Genomic DNA, 16855 nt, shown 5'->3' with positions numbered 1-16855 from the left:
TCAGGATGCCATGTGGATAATCACTAGGTGTTACCACTTGAATACAAATACATTAATAAATACATCCTATAACTAGTGTTTTTAACATGTTCAAAGCTAGTTATTTAATTTGAATAACTGCTGGAAAAAAAAGGGTAAGAAACCATTAAAAAATGGAAACCCCCCAAAAAAAGGAAACCCATCTTAGAATTGGTGTTATTATAAACTCAATTACCTTTTCATGAAATATTCTCAAGGAAAGAAAAATCAAAGTGCTTTTATCTTGCTCCTTTTATTATACACTCAGTGAACCATCCTTAGTATGAAATTAATGGTTAGATATATAAATGTAAGACAACATGAGAAATCTAGGGGGGGAAATCCTCATTTTAATCTGAGACTAGGAAAATCAGCTCCAATTAGTCTTAATCAGTAATTTAACTATTTTTTTCTTACAAACACAGCAGACAAGCTTGATAATTTAACTCTTATTTTTGGCAATTAGGGCTCTACAATGTCCTTAGTTTTTTTAAAGAACATTCTAAAACCAAAGCACTAATTTGACACACAGTAAAAGCATAGTACGAATAATCAAATTTCAGATCTGGCTTTTGCTAGATAGAGCCTAAGAATGAAGAAACATTTTTCCCTTTCCAGATAACTTAATAATTTAAAATATAAATAACTGTATTAAGTCCCACTGAATAAAGAATGTGAAAGTTCCTGGTATTATAAAAACCCTAGAATTTGAAGTTTGATAGTCATTCTATGGTGGGACAGAGACTGGGTTTTGTTTGCTTTCCATAATTACTTCACAGTCTCCCTCCATTTCAAAATTGAGATTCACAAATGAACTGGATACCATTGTTTCTGGTTGATCTGTCTGGACAATGGGATCAGCCTGCAGTTTATTCTGCTTATATTGTCTTTCTGCTTCCTCAGGCATCCTGTTTTCCTCTTCTTCTTCTTCTTCCTAAAATAATCAAGAATAATTGAAATATAAATGCCCAAAAGGAACAGTATCTGTTCCCCACTTCAACTGCTTGTGCCTTTTTTTCTAAACTAAAACATTAGTGTCACGTCCAATTCAGTTTGGTCTAATTAAGACAAGACATACATCCCTACCCTGTTCCCAAACTGAAATGGAAACTATGACATATAAAGGAAAGTTTTTTTTTTTAAAGATTTTATTTATTTATGAGCAACACAGCAGAGAGGAGAGAGAGAAAGAGGCAGAGACACAGGCAGAGGGAGAAGCAGGCTCCATGCAGGGAGCCTGATGTGGGACTCGATCCCAGGTCCCCAGGATCAGGCCCTGGGCTGAACGTGGCATTAAACCCCTGAGCCACCCGGGCTGCCCAAGGAAAGTTATTTTTAAAGCATGGTACAGTACTACTTAGATGGGTCCTGAATTAACTTTGACAAAGGTTGTAGCTTTTCAGATTAATTCTAATCTAAATAAAAAATAGCTAAATACTATATCACTTCAATTATAGAGTATCAGCCTATTCAGTGGAATAGGGTGGTCTATTCACTAACTGATATAGTTAATGTTCCCCTAAGCAGCTAGTATATAGGTAAGGCAGTTGCTGCCCTCGAGTTTACAACCTAGGAGGGAAGTAATAACACCTAAAAAAGAATATTAAGACAGAAAGGAATAAGTACAAGAGACTTAGAATAAATAATTTCTAGTTCCAGGGAAGCCTGGGTGACTCAGAGGTTGAGTGTCTGCCTTCAACTCAGGGTGTGATCCAAGGGTCTGGGATCGAGTCCCGCATCAGGCTCCCTGCAAGGAGCCTGCTTCTCCCTCTGCCTATGTCTCTGCCTCTCTCTCTCTCTCTCATGAATAAATATTTTAAAAAATTTTCTAGTTCCAGAACTACTAAGTTCATGGAGGAAATGGCAATTGTATTGGTCGATGCAGTCTGAGTAGTTAGAGAGTAAGTAACCTGTCAAGAAGATTAATTTAGAGCTTGCTTGAGAGAAAACAAGAAAGACATTTAGGAGCCTGTTACAATAGTCCAAATGAGGTAATGAGGCTCTAAACAAGGCTGGTAGTGTTAAAAACACTCATTTGCTCATAAAACATTTTTGAAACCATATAACAAATACAAAGTCAGCTGCCTTTTCCAGATTCACATCAGCCACTCCCCGGTTGCACTCCACTCCAGTGACAAAGTACCACTCCTGCCACTTTTCCAAATATGCAACTTATCCTCAAGCCTCTACATTTTAGCTAATGTAGCTAAATGTAGTTTTAGCTACATTTGCTTGAAGAATAATAAGAGATGCTAATATTTATTTCATGTTCACTAATATACATTGGGTACTTTCTAAGCATTTTATATATCAACTCATTTAATCCTGAAACAACCCTGAAATCCTGAGCAACCCTGAAAATGGATGCCACACTTTTCCTCATTATAAAGATGAAGGTCAAGTATCTTGCCCAATGATTACAAAATTAGAAGTGGTAGAGTCAAAATTTGAATTCAGACCTTTTAGTTCTTCAGCCTATGCCCTTAAGAGCTAAACTTTTCTCACTCTTTAAGGCTAAATTCATTTCAACCCCACCCTAAGCCCTCACTACATTTGCAGACAAAATTGCCTCACCAGCTGGCCCTCTTACACATTTCTAGTACTCATAATTCTCTGTGCATCAAACCCTCCACTTCTCATATATCTAGTCTACGTGTTCTAAGTAGAGACTGTCCTATTTCCTCATCTGAAAATTGGAATAATAATTCAAAGAGAGATGTATGAAGATTTAAATAAGATAACATATATACAGCACCTTCCATAACACCTAGCACAATGAAATCTAGCTTAGTTTCACACAAAGATCCTAGGGAAATTTCAGGGTTAAAAAATATATAAATTAAAACATCTAACTTGATAAATAAATAACTCTAGAATGAAATGCCTACCCTAAGGGAGCTCTCTTTTGGGCAGCTAGAGAGCATGTATATACATATATGCTCATTACACAACCCACGAAGTCCCCAGTAAACCTAACTGAATAAAAAAATGTAAAGAGACATACCTCCTTCTTCATCCGGTAATACTCATCAATGGCATATTGGTATTTTGGGGTGCTAATGCCCAAAACAGATGCAATCTTCTCTCCAAGAAAGTCACACACTAAAGACACAAAAGTTAAATGCCTTATACAATTCCATAAACATTTCTTGAGCACTTTCTATGTGCAAGGCACTGCAAGAATAGAAAAGTTGCAGTCCCTGCCCTCAGAGAGATTGTGAACATTCAATACATCTCTTCTGTATATTTTCCTTGATATCCTCAAGAGGCACTAGTAGCTCCTTCTGGGTTCCCTAACAATACTCTGTTCATACCTCTAATTATACATGTATCATCATGTATTATAATTATCTATTACATACCTACTTTTTTTCAAGAAAAACATATACTCTTAGAGGTCATCAATGGGCCATAGGGAAGGAATGGCTTGTACTATAACATTCACTGAGTGCTGGCCACATGCCAGGCACTGTGAAAGGTTAGATTCATTCAGAGAGGCTGACAAAGCAGATCCACAATGTAATCCAGGTCTGAATGTAAAGCTCATGTTCTCTTCATTACACCACACTATCTAGTAATATTGAGTGCTTGGTAAATGTGTCTTGAATGAATTATTATTCAAAATTACCTCTACTAAAGAGCAGAAAATGCTAGAAGCTATCCGGGAGTTAAAATTGGAAACAGAGGAAAGCCTTATAATTTAAAACCTATATTTAAAGTTAGCATGAGTAAGTCGTAAGTTGATAATTCATTTCTTTCAAATATGACTTAGTTACAGATCAACTTAAGATATGAAATATTAATGAAATTAAAATATAAATGAATTACATAACTACAGGCTCTAGAATAAATAGTAAAACAGAAAAAGAACAGTATCAGTAGGGAAACCACCTAGCAAAATAGCTAATAGAAAAGGTTCAAAAACATAAAAATTAGGGGCAGCCCTGGTGGCGCAGCGGTTTAGCGCCGCCAGCAGCCAAGGGCGTGATCCTGGAGACCATGGATCGAGTCCCACGTCAGGCTCTCTGCATGGAGCCTGCTTCTCCCTCTGTCTGTGTCTCTGCTTCTCTCTCTGTGTGTGTCTCTATGAATAAATAAAAATCTTAAAAAAAGAAAAGGTTCAAAAACATAAAAATTAATATAAAATAAATTAATAAAGCCATTTCTCAGTTCTTAAAAAAACCCCACAACTTGAAGCTGAAGAATGTTTTAAAGTTAGATTAACATCTTACAATGCTAGAGAACAGAGTGACTAACTCCTTATTGTTTCTCCTTCACTTTGGAAACACTCCATTTGGCAAAGTTCCTGTTCTTAGAGCATATTATAATAGTCATGCAATATTCAAACAGAAAAGTCATACCTGAAAGGGTTGATGTGGCAGCTCGAAGCATATAAAACCATAAGTAGGGGCCCCAGGTAAGTTTTGTCTGCAACGAGAAGTCAAGTTAGGAACATTCATACCTAAACTCATTCTATGTACTTAGGCCAGAATGAAGTAGTTCAAATACTTGGACTGGCACGTAGAATATTCCATAGATAATACTATATACTACAATCCAAATAAGAATGTAAGAACTTGATATAAAAAATTCCATAAATACATTTTATATTTGCCCACATAACTACCACCACCTTATTCCTGTGGAATAACCAAGGAAAGCAGCCACCATTAAAATGGAGTTGGTAAGTCATAATCTTGATTATTTATGGGAACTGCAATCTAGGATCTCTTCTCTGGTCTTGCTTTTCTGTCTTCATTGTTCATAAGCACAATATCAGAATATGCAGTAAATAGAAAGGGACCTTAAGATATCATATAGTACAGGGGTGCTGGGTGGCTCAGTTGGTTAAGCATCTGCCTTTGGTTCAGGTCATGGTCTTGGGGTCCTGGGATCGAGCCCCGAGTCAAGCTTCCTGCTAATGGGGTAATATGCTTCTCCCTTTCCCTCTAAACCTATTCTCTACTTGTGTATGTTCTCTCCCTGTGTCAAATAAGTAAGATCTTAGAAAAAAACAAATCATACAGTACAATATACTTATGGTATTGTAAGGAAATTAAAGTTCAGAGAAAGTAAGCAGGATTAAGTAAGAGCCCATAAAATGAACTTTCAATAATGGGAAAATAAGTAGCCAATAAGTTGCAAGGTGAGTTCTTTGTTTAAGGATTAAGAAGGGCCTAGACTGTATAACCCAAGACAAGCTCAGTGTATATATAGTAAAGCAAGACCAATGGCAGAAGGCAATCTATGATGCACAACTCCACTGTTAATCTTGGTCCTGTAATTCCCATAGAATACTTCTGTGAAGCTTGCACACAGATGACAGTTTGCTTCTGTGGATGAAATCAGTAATATAAGCATGCTTCATCAGTCAAATGACAATTATTATTATTAATAGTATTATTATCTTGTTTTCATCAAATTACAAAATCTTCTTAGCTTATATATTATGTTCATGATTATAGGGTATTAAAACAGCAAACACAAGACTATCTATAAGCCTGGGTAGATGGGCTAAAGAGAAAAGGGAGTAACACATAAAATTCTTCCCATGAAAAGTAAGGATGCGAATTTCTGTGATCATATTCTTGAAAAGACAGAAGTGAGTTAGCTCCTTAATCTCTATTTACACAAGAATGAGTATCCAAGCAAACAAATACATTCAACTAAAAAAATACTGTATATTTATGACTCCTTCAATCAAACCTACTATATCTTCTATATTCAGAGCTGGAAGTATGTATCTTATGTGGGGATAAGAGTTATTTGAGGGATTCCATTTAAGATACTCTCATCTTACTGAGATGATGTTTACCTTATAGTTTAACAGCAAATGGGACAGTGCAGTAATATAGGGAATGGAACCAGTTTCTGTAACATACGATAATGACAGGGCCAAGAAATTACTTATAAAAGGATTAAACAGGCCTTTTAAGGGAAAGCATATATTTCTCAGTGGACCAATTCTCCTGGGTTTGTTTCTAGACAGAACAATTGCTAATATCCATGCAGTGACTACTAACAAATCAAACCTGCTTCAGAACTGAGTAACTGGATAAAGATCCCTGAATAACAATCATTATCACACACAATTACACAGAATGAATGTAATGTATAGGGCTCTTTGTTTAGACACTGTTCTTATTGAATCAAAAGGACAGATGACTCAAGAGTCTACATTGGAACCTTGCCATTACTGTTAGCATCACTATCACTATTACCATCAACACTCCAATAATAAGAGAGATGGACTAGATCTTGGTCTTTTTTTTTTTAAGATTTTATTTATTTATTCATGAGAGAGACACACAGAGAGGCTGAGACACAGGCAGAGGGAGAAGCAGGCTCCATGCAAGGAGCCCAATGTGGGACTTGATCCTGGGTCTCCAGGATCACACCCTGGGCTGCAGGCGGCGCTAAACCGCTGCGCCACCGGGGCTGCCCTAGATCTTGGTCTTTAAGACTTCCAGTTTATGGTGCAAACTCAAGCTGATTCATTTTTTTCCTCCAAAAATTTAAGTATCAATCTCTTCCTGAATAATTAAGTATCCACCTCTTCCTTAATAAGAACTATTCAGACTTGCTATCTTTTTTGTTTTTAAATAACTTACTTTTAGACCATAAAAGTATTGCTTATTTGTAGAACACTTAGAAAACTGAGCAAAGTATAAGGAAAATCTAAGTCACCCATTTTCCACCACCTTGATATAATTATCACTAACATTTTAGTATATTTTCCCAGTCTTTTCCTGAGCATGTATGTTTTTACAACATTGTTGTACTTTCTCTATCCTGCTGTTTTTACCATTTACAATATTGGTATTTACCCAAAAGAAATGAAATTAGGATCTCAAAGAGATATTTCCTCTCCCATCTTCACTGTAGCATTATTCACAATAGCCAGGATGTAGAAACAACCTAAATGTCCATTGATGAATGAATGCATGAAGAAAATGTGGCGCGCGCGCACACACACACACACACACACACACATATATATAATGGAAAATTCAGTCTTAGAAAAAGGAATCCTACTGTAGGCAACAACGTAGATGAACCTTGAGGATATTATGCTAATAAAATAAGCCAGTTAAAGAAAGACAAATACTGCACAACAGAACATCAATCAGTATTTCTGATCCTGGCCACAAGCCACCTATCACTGAGACTGTTTCACGTGAGTGCAGTTGACAGTTGGGAGCTTCCTTCTTCGTCAGCCTCCATTTATGTAATGGAGGCTCTACCAGGGGCATGGTGCCACTGAGGATACTGGGATAGTTCACTGAGGCAGTGAAAAAAGTAAAAAAGATCTAAGGCTACTGCTCCCCACCTCCACCAAGTACTCAGTACCTAAAGTTGGGCTGTTGCACAGGAACACAACACTGTTCCCATTCTTAACTTCAGATCTCTAAGAGATTTTGTCCAGGAGGAAAAGTAAGCCACAAAATAGCTCCTAATCTCTTCCCAAATGAACTGACTTCATTTGCAACAGACCTGGAAAAATCCAAGCCCAAAGGGTGCTCTCAAAATCAGTGGAGACTGTGGTGAAAGGTAATTGAGAGGAAGTTCTTAGATTCTATGAAGATACAGGCTAAACTATAGGATAGCTAGTTTGTAGCAAAGAACAGGAGGTGGGGAGGAGACAGACTATACTAAAATAATACAGCAGTCACTAAACAAAAAAGCAAATAACAAGATGGAGGGGGGGGGAGAGAAGGCAAGGGTAATACCCAGAGTTGCAATATAGTGTCTAAAATCCACAAAAAAAATTAAGAGACATACAAAGAAACAGGAGTATGTTCTACACACAGGAAGAAAAGCAGGCAACAGAAACTACCCATGAGTGACTAGATGTTAGATTTAACAGAAGAAACCTCAAAGTAACTTTTATAAGTATGTTCAAAGAACTAAGGAAACCATAATTAAGAAATAAAGGAAGGTATAACAATGTTTCATTGAACAGAGAATACCAAAAGAGATAAAAATTATTAGGAGAGGGATGCCTGGGTGGCTCAATCAGTTAAGCATCTGACTCTTGATTTCAGCTCGGTTCCTGAGATCGAGCCCCACATTGCTGGGCTCCACACTCAGTGAGGAGTCTGTTTCTCTCGCTCTCCCTCTCCCTCTCCCCCTAAAATAAATAAGTAAATCTTTAAAAAAAAAAGTATTAAAAAGAACCAAATGGAAATTCTCAAGTTGAAAAGTGCAATAACCGAAATGAAAAATTCACGGAGAGGCTCAGCCGAACAAAAACTGACAGAAATGAAAAAAAAAAAAAAAAAAAAAAAAAAAAACTGACAGAAATGAAGGGAATAGACCACTCAATAATAGCTGGAGACTTTGATACCCCATTTTCAATAATAAATAGGGCAACTAGATAGATCAACAGGAAATAGAAGACTTGAAAAATCCTATGAACCAATAGACCTAACAGACATCTACAGAACACGTGACCTAACAACAGAATCTACATTTTTCTCAAATACAAATAGAACATTTTCCAAGAGAGACCGCATACTAGGCCATAAAACAAACTTCAAACTTCAATAGATTTAAAAGGACAAAAATAATACAAGTATGTTCTTCAACAACATGAGGTGAAATTAGAAATCAAGAACAGGGGCACCTGTGTGGTTCACTGGTTGAGCATCTGCCTTCGGCTCAGGGTGTGATCCCACTCCAGGGCTCGAGTCCCGCATGGGGCTCCCTGTGAGGAGCCTACTTCTCCCTCCGCCTATGTCGCTGCCTCTCTCTGTGTGTCTCTCATGAATAAATAAATAAAATCTTAAAAAGAAAAAAAAGAAATCAAATCCCCACCCAGGTATCCCTCTACCAAACATTTAAATAATACTGGGCAGTCTGGGTGGCTCAGAGGTTTAGCACCACCTTTGGCCCAGGGTGTGATCACTTGTGATCACTTACAAAAGATCACTTGTTATAGGATTTCATTGTACGAAATGTCCATAATAGGGAAATCTATAGACTGTGATTATCAGGAGTTAGAGAAATGAAGGATAAGGAACGATAACTAAAAGGTACTGAGTTTCTTTTGAGGTGATTCAAATGTACTAAAACTGGCTATGGTAATGGTTGTGCACATCTATGAAAATAGTAAAAGCCACATCACTGTAACTTTAAATCACTGAATTGTATATGCTATCTGAACTGTATCTCAATTTTTTTTTTAAAGAGTAATCCTTAGTCAAGTAGTAAGGATGCATTTTTTTCTATACAATGCCTTTATTTTTTTAAGATCTTATTTATTTACTATTTATTTGAGAGAGAGAGAGAGAGAGAGAGAGAGAGAGAGAGAGAGTGCATGTGAGTGGGGGGAGGAGCAGAGACAGAGAGGACAAGCAGACTCTGCACTGAATGTGGAGCCCAACACAGGGCTCAATCCCATGACCCTGACATCATGACCTAAGCCGAAACCAAGAGTCAGATGCCCAAATGAGCCACCAGGCACCCCACTGTGAAATGCTTTTATTATCATTTTCCATGTAATAGAGAGTAACTACTGGGACAATGAATTTTAAAAACAGACAGGTAGACACAAATGTATACAAATAAGAATTAACCATTACAAAGTAATTTAAAAGAAAAATACTTATTCCAATAATTCTCCCAGTGCATGAAACACCTCTATAATACTCTGTATGCATTTGGAAATGTCATCAGAGTATACTGCATGGCCCTTTGAATATATTCTATAGTAGAGACTCTGGATCTGATATTTTTTTAATAACCAAAATCTATCAAAAGCCAAATCTGATGAAATACTAGTAATAACCTTTTAAAATCAAACACAAATTAATTATTCTCTATCCTGGTTCCCTGGTTTATTTTCCTCATAGCACTTTTCAGTCTGTTAATTATCCTATGTTGCCTGTTTGTCCACTAGCATATAAGAGCAAAAATTTATGTTGCCCATTGCTGTATCATCAGTGCCTAAAACAGTACCTATTAGAAAGTCAGTAAATATTGATCAACTAAATTCTCAAAAGATTACTTAGGGCAACACTCCTTTTTAAGAATGTAGAACTAGTCAGGACGCCTGGGTGGCTCAGCGGTTGAGTGTCTGCCTTAGGCTCAGGGCGTGATCCCAGGATCTGGGATCGAGTCCCACATCAGGCTTCCTGCATGGAACCTGCTTCTTTCTCCCTCTGCCTGTGTCTCTTGTGAATAAATAAATAAAATCCTTAAAAAAAAAAAAAAAAGAATGTGTAGCTAGTCCTATAATTTTAGAGTTTTACCATGTATAACAAATTCTTAAATTTAGCTAATAATGGACATAAGGAACTGTACACTCCTATCTTCCGATCAAAACTTGAGGCAATATAAAAAAGAATTGACAAATTCTGAGTTTTAGGTGGAAACTACTATGGTAGCCTAGTCCTTAATTCAGAGAGACTAGAATTCAAACATTCTGTTTAGTAAGATAAAGCTTTAAAAAACCTAGCCACATGGACAAAGAAATCTGACACTCAGCTATTTTAGACTGAAATTTTAGACTCTGAAATCCAGAAATCTTTCCATCCATATTTGTAAAAATACTATTTTCTACCAAAATCAATGCAGAATTTTATAATCAAAATATTGTTGATTTATACCTCAAAAGACCCCTTCCATTCAATGTTCAAGGAGAAATAAATCAATTTAAAAAACAATTGCCAGTGCCTTCTTAGCGCAGTAGGCAGCATGTCAGTCTCATAAAAAACTATTGACAAAAGCATCAAACCTACCGGATCAACAGTAGGCAAAACATCTTTCTTCTCTGGGCCATCAACTTCATCTTCATCTGTGCTGTATTCTTCCATTGTTTCACCACTAACAAAGTGGATAACTCTCCTCGGGACTTTCTTCTTCTTTCCTATGACTCCCAGTTCTACATTTTCAAAGCCTCTTTCACTATTCATCTAATGTCAATAATGAGATAATGAGTTTCAAGTGAGGTTAATTTTCTTTCATATGGCAAAAAAAAAAAAAAAAGTATTGGTTGCTTTATTTTAGGGACTAAAGAAACATAAACCATTCCTTAAACTTTTTCTTTTTTAAAAAGTATATACACACATAAGAGTATCAATAACATGAATGTAGAGCTCAATGAATAATAAAGCGAACATCTGCATACTCACTACTGAGGGTAAAAAATAAAATTTAACCCATTAAACTGTTTTGAAGTCAACAGCTAAGAAATCAAGCATCATACTTCAAGTCATAGCAATTCTGGTGCTATATAATGTGTGAAGATACTCAGGACATCAATCATTTTAAAAAATAATGCTAATTACAGATTGTGTAATATCAAAGGAAAATCATACAGATGCACAAATACATATATTAGAGACATAAGATAACATGTCATGACAGGGAACTCTCCTAAATCTTTGGATTTGGGCTTAGCTATGTGTGGACTAAACAAAACCAGTTCAACTTAACTTTGCATCTCTCCTTCTCTCAAAACAGGAGTTCCAAAATAAAATCACTTTTAAGCCCACATGGTACCAAAATAAGCAAACTATATAGGCAAAGTAGACCCTGTGGAGAAAGTATCCCTAATGAAGGCATTCAAACTGAAAAAAATGTTTTAAAGCACTGTGCTGTCCAAATAAAACTCATTTGTAGATCAAATGTGGAAAGCAAGCCATAAGTGTTCTATCTCTGAACTTTCAGATTTCTTAGTCAATAATGCATAGGTGACAACAGAATTTTCCTGATAGTAAAAAGATTTTACAAGTTTTAGTACAATAATCTATGAATTCTAATTACATCCAAATTTCATTCCTAGGGAAACACTAATTTTACCTCACATATATACCCATGTTCCCAACTCAGGGTAAATGCATACTGTGGGAGAGGACAAAGAGCTTCTCACTGTCATCTTGCCTCAAGTTTAAACTCCTAAGAAAGTCTTTATTTCACCTCCTTTCTAGAATACTTCAAAAAGGCACAGTACAACTGTGAAGAAAATTCCGGCAAGTATTACTCCTAGGGATACGTACTCAGGCAGAGGAGGAAGTACAGGTAAGGGAGTAGTCAAGGGGGTCTGTTATTCCTTTTTGTATTTTGTTGTTTTTGCTGAGAATATGTTCATCTATTACTGATATAATTTTAAAACTAAACCAAAGTGATACAGGACTATAAGACTGCCACGATTGGAGTTCATATTGGTGAGATTTTCTAGGATGGTCCAGAGTTCAAAAATTTAATCCTCTATAAGGATTCTTACATTTGTAGATATGACCAAACAACTTAAACCCACAAATGTTGTTCAACCAATAAGATAGTTCTTTGAGCTGCTGTTGCAAAGATAGAATTATACTGATAAAGACAGCGCAACTAGAATTGCCCAGTTATGCAAATATAAGTAAATTCATTTTTGTATCATATCCCCCTTAAACTTCTAAGTCCCATCTTAGAAAATATATATGACTCTTTGTTCTTCACTTCCCAAAGGTAAGTTTAGTCATTCAGGTATATCCAACCTAAAAAACACACACATTTGCTCCATGACACATGAGGACATGACTGACATCAACTATAACTGCTGTATAGAGAAGTGAGATCATAAAAACCTCAACAGCATGGGCTACCAATGGCTTAACCTGAAAAAAAAAAAAAAAAAAGCCATAATTCTCCCTTGCCTGCCTTGAGGGTTCACATACATCCTGGCCTTTATTAGAGGAAGACCAGCCCATTTACAATGTCCACAAACAAAATGGACAACAAATGGTCCATCAAGTTCACCTGATCCCTAAGCATGGTGAGCCATTCCTACCCAATCTCACTTTTTCCCTTTGAATAAAATTTGGTTTATGGTTGTTTTGACATCAACATTTCCTTTTGAACCATTACCTAGCTCTGTGGATCCCTTTACAAGCAAGAGAAAGTCAAAGCAGTTGAAGTAGATCTCCAGTCGTCACACTATCTGGATGGATCTAATGCCAAAGCAACAGTTCCAGTCAGTGAATAGAGCTGAGACCTTTCAAGGTTCATCACTATGACCACCCCAATTAGAGCAGGAAGCAGCTTCTTGCTACTACTTCTAGCGATTTTTCACTGGCTCAATTTTTCCTTTCTTAAGCAAAGGCAAAGGAGAAAGACTGTCTCTCATGGACTCAACTATTTTACCATCCTTAGACAACTTTAAAGAGTCAAAACATTTCAGCTGGGTCCTAACAATTGGTATAAACTTAGCTACTATTTCCATTAACTCTGACTCTTGGCTATATTATTTCCAATTTTTTTTTAAAACCTACAGAGGTGAAATATGATTCATATTTTTCATTCCAATGCCAAAGTTAGTTAATTTAAACAAAACTTTGAGTAACAGTCTCTACACATAATATAGAATTTAAATTGGTATTTTATTTGCTCTAGTAACATTTTGTATAAAGATTTTTTTAAAAAGATTTTATTCATTTATTCATGAGAGACACAGAGAGAGAGGTAGAGACACAGGCAGAGGGAGAAGCAGGTTCCATGTAGGGAGCCTGATGTGGGACTCGATCCCAGGACTCCAGGATCAGGCCCTGAGCTGAAGGCAGACGCTCAACAGCTGAGCCACCCAAGGATCCCATATAAAGATTTTTATTAAAGAGACTTTTACTTAAGGGCTTTCTTTTAAAAATTTAATATTAATTTTTAATACAGTAAAACCCAAGTTTTAGGTTTATCCTCTTAAACAGGAATAAGCAAACTTTTTCTTAGAAAAAGGAAAAGCCAGATGGTAAATATTCTAGACTTTGAAGGCCCTACAGCTTCTTTCACAACTACTCAACTATGTGAAAGCAGCCAAGGGCAATATATAATAAATAGGTATAGCTGTGTTCAAATAAAACTTTATATAAACAAGTGGCTGGTGGGCCATAGTCTATAGTTCTGTCAACCCCTCATCTTAAGGAACCAGGCTGGCAAGCAAAAAAATCTGTGAAAGGCAATCTATGGCATGTGATTCCAACCTCTACTTAGGGAATAAGAAGGGAGGAACAGTGAAGGGAGGCACTGATGGATAAAACCAACCAGAAAATTAATTTCGTAAAAAATTTCTGACAATTTATAAATGAAAGTTATTCTCTGACTTTTGAAAATGTTTTTTTACAGATAAACAATAAAATTCTTAGTAAGAAAAATTTCATTGTCAATATTACAAATTTCATTTTAACAAATTCCAAAGATCTAAAAAAACTTCCTAACACCAGGAAATTAATATGCGCATTGTCAATTCACATTTTATCAAATTTTATGGTTAATCACCAGACTGAACTATGTTTATCTGGTTCCTCAAGGCCTGATTTCAATGGCAATCTTCTTTTTATATAGTTTCATAGCACCAAGAACTTCTTTAAAACATGTACTACACATCATGGATTTTATTCTGTATCACCTTCCCCAACTAGGTAGTTGGCAGCATAGGCATAGGCATAGTGTGTATCCTTCACTGCTATATCCTATAGCCTATAGTTCCTGGTACATCATAAGTTCTTGGTAGCAGAGCTGCTATATAAATGAGTACTTACATTTTAACTACTTCAGTAATACTGAGGCTCAGATTTGGGTTAAAAGTCTAGTCAGGGAATTTTCCTGATAAAATGTCACAACAGGTGCTGAATAGCCTGGTTTGAGGTGAAATTCTAAACAGAGCCAAGCTCCTATTTCTTACTCCTTTCCTTACACTACACTTGGAATTTCTCAGTTCTGACAAACCGATGAAGGACAGCAAGCTCTCCCTCCATCGAAGTCCCCACCTCACTGGCCTTTTCTCTTACTGTTCTCAAAAGCATTGGTCTGGGGTCCCAGAGATGTTTCTGCTTCAGGAATGTGAGTGAGAGAGCAAAAAGGGAAAGTTAGAAAATAGTCTGTATAGTAGGAACCCATTTGTGTTTAATACAAAAGAAGAGATTATATATGCATAGGAAACCCGAGAATAATTACAACACAAACTTCCCATGAATATGACATACTGGTGATGGGAGTACTCCTGTGACATTCTACTTTCTCTTCAACAGCTTCCTTTACTGTTTAGTTTTTCAACCAAGAATATGAAAATAACCTAATATCACTAAAACAGAGCTCTCTTCAAATAATATTTAGCTGGTAAATCAATACAGGTATGTTTACTTTGCTATTAGAGCCATTCAAACCTTGAAGCAGTGGTTGAAAACAATTACAGTAACAGAATGAAAAATCACATGGAAAATACACCCAGCACTTAAAGGTCCATCCCGTTCATACGTACCTATCAGCAACAGGTCTCAACTGAAAATGAAAAGTGGCTCTCTAATCAATTAGTGTTTCCACTGAATTGCTTCTTGCTGGTTATTTTCCTTAAGCAGTAGAAAAACAAAAAATTCCTTATAAAAACTAGCACGTGGAAAAAGTTTTTGTTCATGCAACTGCATCTTATACTACAACAGCTCTACTCACATTCAGGCACTATTGCCTTAGGAATCTGTAGTTTGGGGCGAATGTCTTACTAACATTCTGGTGGTCTCAAAAATGAAGCGAATACAAAAGCTTCATTTTCACTGAATGTGGAAAGGCTTCTACATAGGAGCAACTCAAGTTTTTTTGTTTTTTGTTTTTTGTTTTTTTTTTTAAACTCAAGTTTTAAATGGCCCAAATTGTATACTCCTGAGCTGGTTTCAGCTAAAGCAATTACTTACATTAGTTTTACTTGGCCAAAGATCCTCCACTATTACTTTAGACTACCAAATGCAAAACAAAGCAAACCTCCGAACGTTACCTAACCCTCTAAACTCATGCGGTCCAACGCAGCAACCACAAGCCACAGGTGGCTAACGAGCCCTTGAAATGAGGATAGTTCAAACTGAGATGCGCAGTAGGTGTAACACACACAGAATTTCTAAAACTTGTACCAAAGAGACTGTAAAATAATTGTTAAATTTCACATTAATTACGTATTGAAGATTTTGTTAAATATTAACACACAATAAAATCCATTTTTTTCTATTTTTAAAATTTTGTATTTAAAATTCAATTTGCCAACATATAGTATTAAAAAAGTAAAATATTATTTTTAAAAATACGGCTACTCGAAAATGTACAATTTACAGTGTGACTCCCATCACGTTTCTGTTGGGCAGCTCCGAGCCTTTGCTACCTCGCGGGTGAAATGGGGATAACGCCCACATCATGCAGAAGTTATTAGGATTAAGTGAAATAAAGCCTGTAAACGCTCAGCACATAGTTGCTATCAGCTAACCAAAGGGCACAAGCCAAGTCAGGCGCTTGCACCCCGAGAGGCTGAGAAGTGTCTGAAGCCGCCGTCACCTGGGGGGACACGCCTTCCTCCTCCCGCTCGCAGACCCGAAGCCGGAATAGCTGCCGGGAAGCCCCCGGGTCTGCGGCGCCGAAAGCGGAGGGCTGGCCAGGGCCGCCCGGCTGTGGGGAGGCGTCGGCTTCCCGCACGCCGGTGTCTCAGGGCAGGGGTGGGGCTGCCGAGAGATGGAACCCGAAACGCACCTTCGGCAGGCGGCCTGCTCGGAGGAAGGCCGGGCAGGCCAAGAGGGCAGCCGGCGGACGAGGCAGAGAGGAGGAGCCTGGGCTCTCCGAGCGCCAGCCCCCGCGCCGCCGCCTCCCGCCGCGGCCCCACTTACCTGCCGACCCGATTCCCCGAACGTCGCGGCAGCCGCAGCTCCCGAAGCTGCTACCGCTTCTCCTCCTTCCGCACGGCTCACCGACTCGGGATCCATCGTTGTCGCCGCCACAGGGCTGCTGGCGCTAGCAAGACAGAACGTAATGGCCGATAAGCCCATTTCCCTCCTCCGCCTCCCCACCCGGGTGCGGCCGAAGCGGCCGTCACAGACGGGACTTA

General features: G+C 37.5%; 1 protein-coding gene across 3 annotated transcripts; it reads right to left on the bottom strand.

Moving 5' to 3' along the window:
• Positions 1 to 252: 252 nt before the first annotated feature.
• Positions 253 to 16761, bottom strand: FAM177A1 (family with sequence similarity 177 member A1). 3 transcript variants are annotated; one of them, XM_025442974.3, is made up of 6 exons: positions 15764 to 15904; positions 15257 to 15344; positions 10761 to 10934; positions 4380 to 4446; positions 3023 to 3120; positions 253 to 952 (listed from the first exon to the last, which is right to left on the bottom strand). In XM_025442974.3, the coding sequence occupies exons 3-6, from the start codon at positions 10932 to 10934 to the stop codon at positions 746 to 748; spliced, it is 546 nt and encodes a 181-aa protein (XP_025298759.1). In that variant the 5' UTR covers positions 15257 to 15344; positions 15764 to 15904; the 3' UTR covers positions 253 to 745. The 3 variants fall into 3 exon arrangements, with proteins under 3 accessions (XP_025298759.1, XP_025298760.1, XP_025298758.1); XM_025442975.3 differs by lacking the exons at positions 15257 to 15344; positions 15764 to 15904 and adding an exon at positions 16638 to 16761; XM_025442973.3 differs by lacking the exons at positions 15257 to 15344; positions 15764 to 15904 and adding an exon at positions 12874 to 12956.
• Positions 16762 to 16855: the final 94 nt, after the last annotated feature.

This window comes from Canis lupus, chromosome 8 (assembly GCF_003254725.2).
Source record: "Canis lupus dingo isolate Sandy chromosome 8, ASM325472v2, whole genome shotgun sequence".
NCBI classification, from domain to species: domain Eukaryota; kingdom Metazoa; phylum Chordata; class Mammalia; order Carnivora; family Canidae; genus Canis; species Canis lupus.
This window is presented reverse-complemented; position numbering and strand designations above follow the sequence as displayed.

What these genes read in the sequence shown, in the direction of transcription:
- FAM177A1 (XM_025442975.3), bottom strand. Translation starts at nt 16,733, where the DNA reads ATGGATCCCGAGTCGGTGAGCCGTGCGGAAGGAGGAGAAGCGGTAGCA. An exon ending in TTTTGCCTACTGTTGATCCG is followed by an intron (nt 4,447 to 10,760) that starts GTAGGTTTGATG and finishes TTCTCGTTGCAG; the next exon opens with ACAAAACTTACCTGGGGCCC. An exon ending in ATTACCGGATGAAGAAGGAG is followed by an intron (nt 953 to 3,022) that starts GTATGTCTCTTT and finishes TGATTATTTTAG; the next exon opens with GAAGAAGAAGAAGAAGAGGA.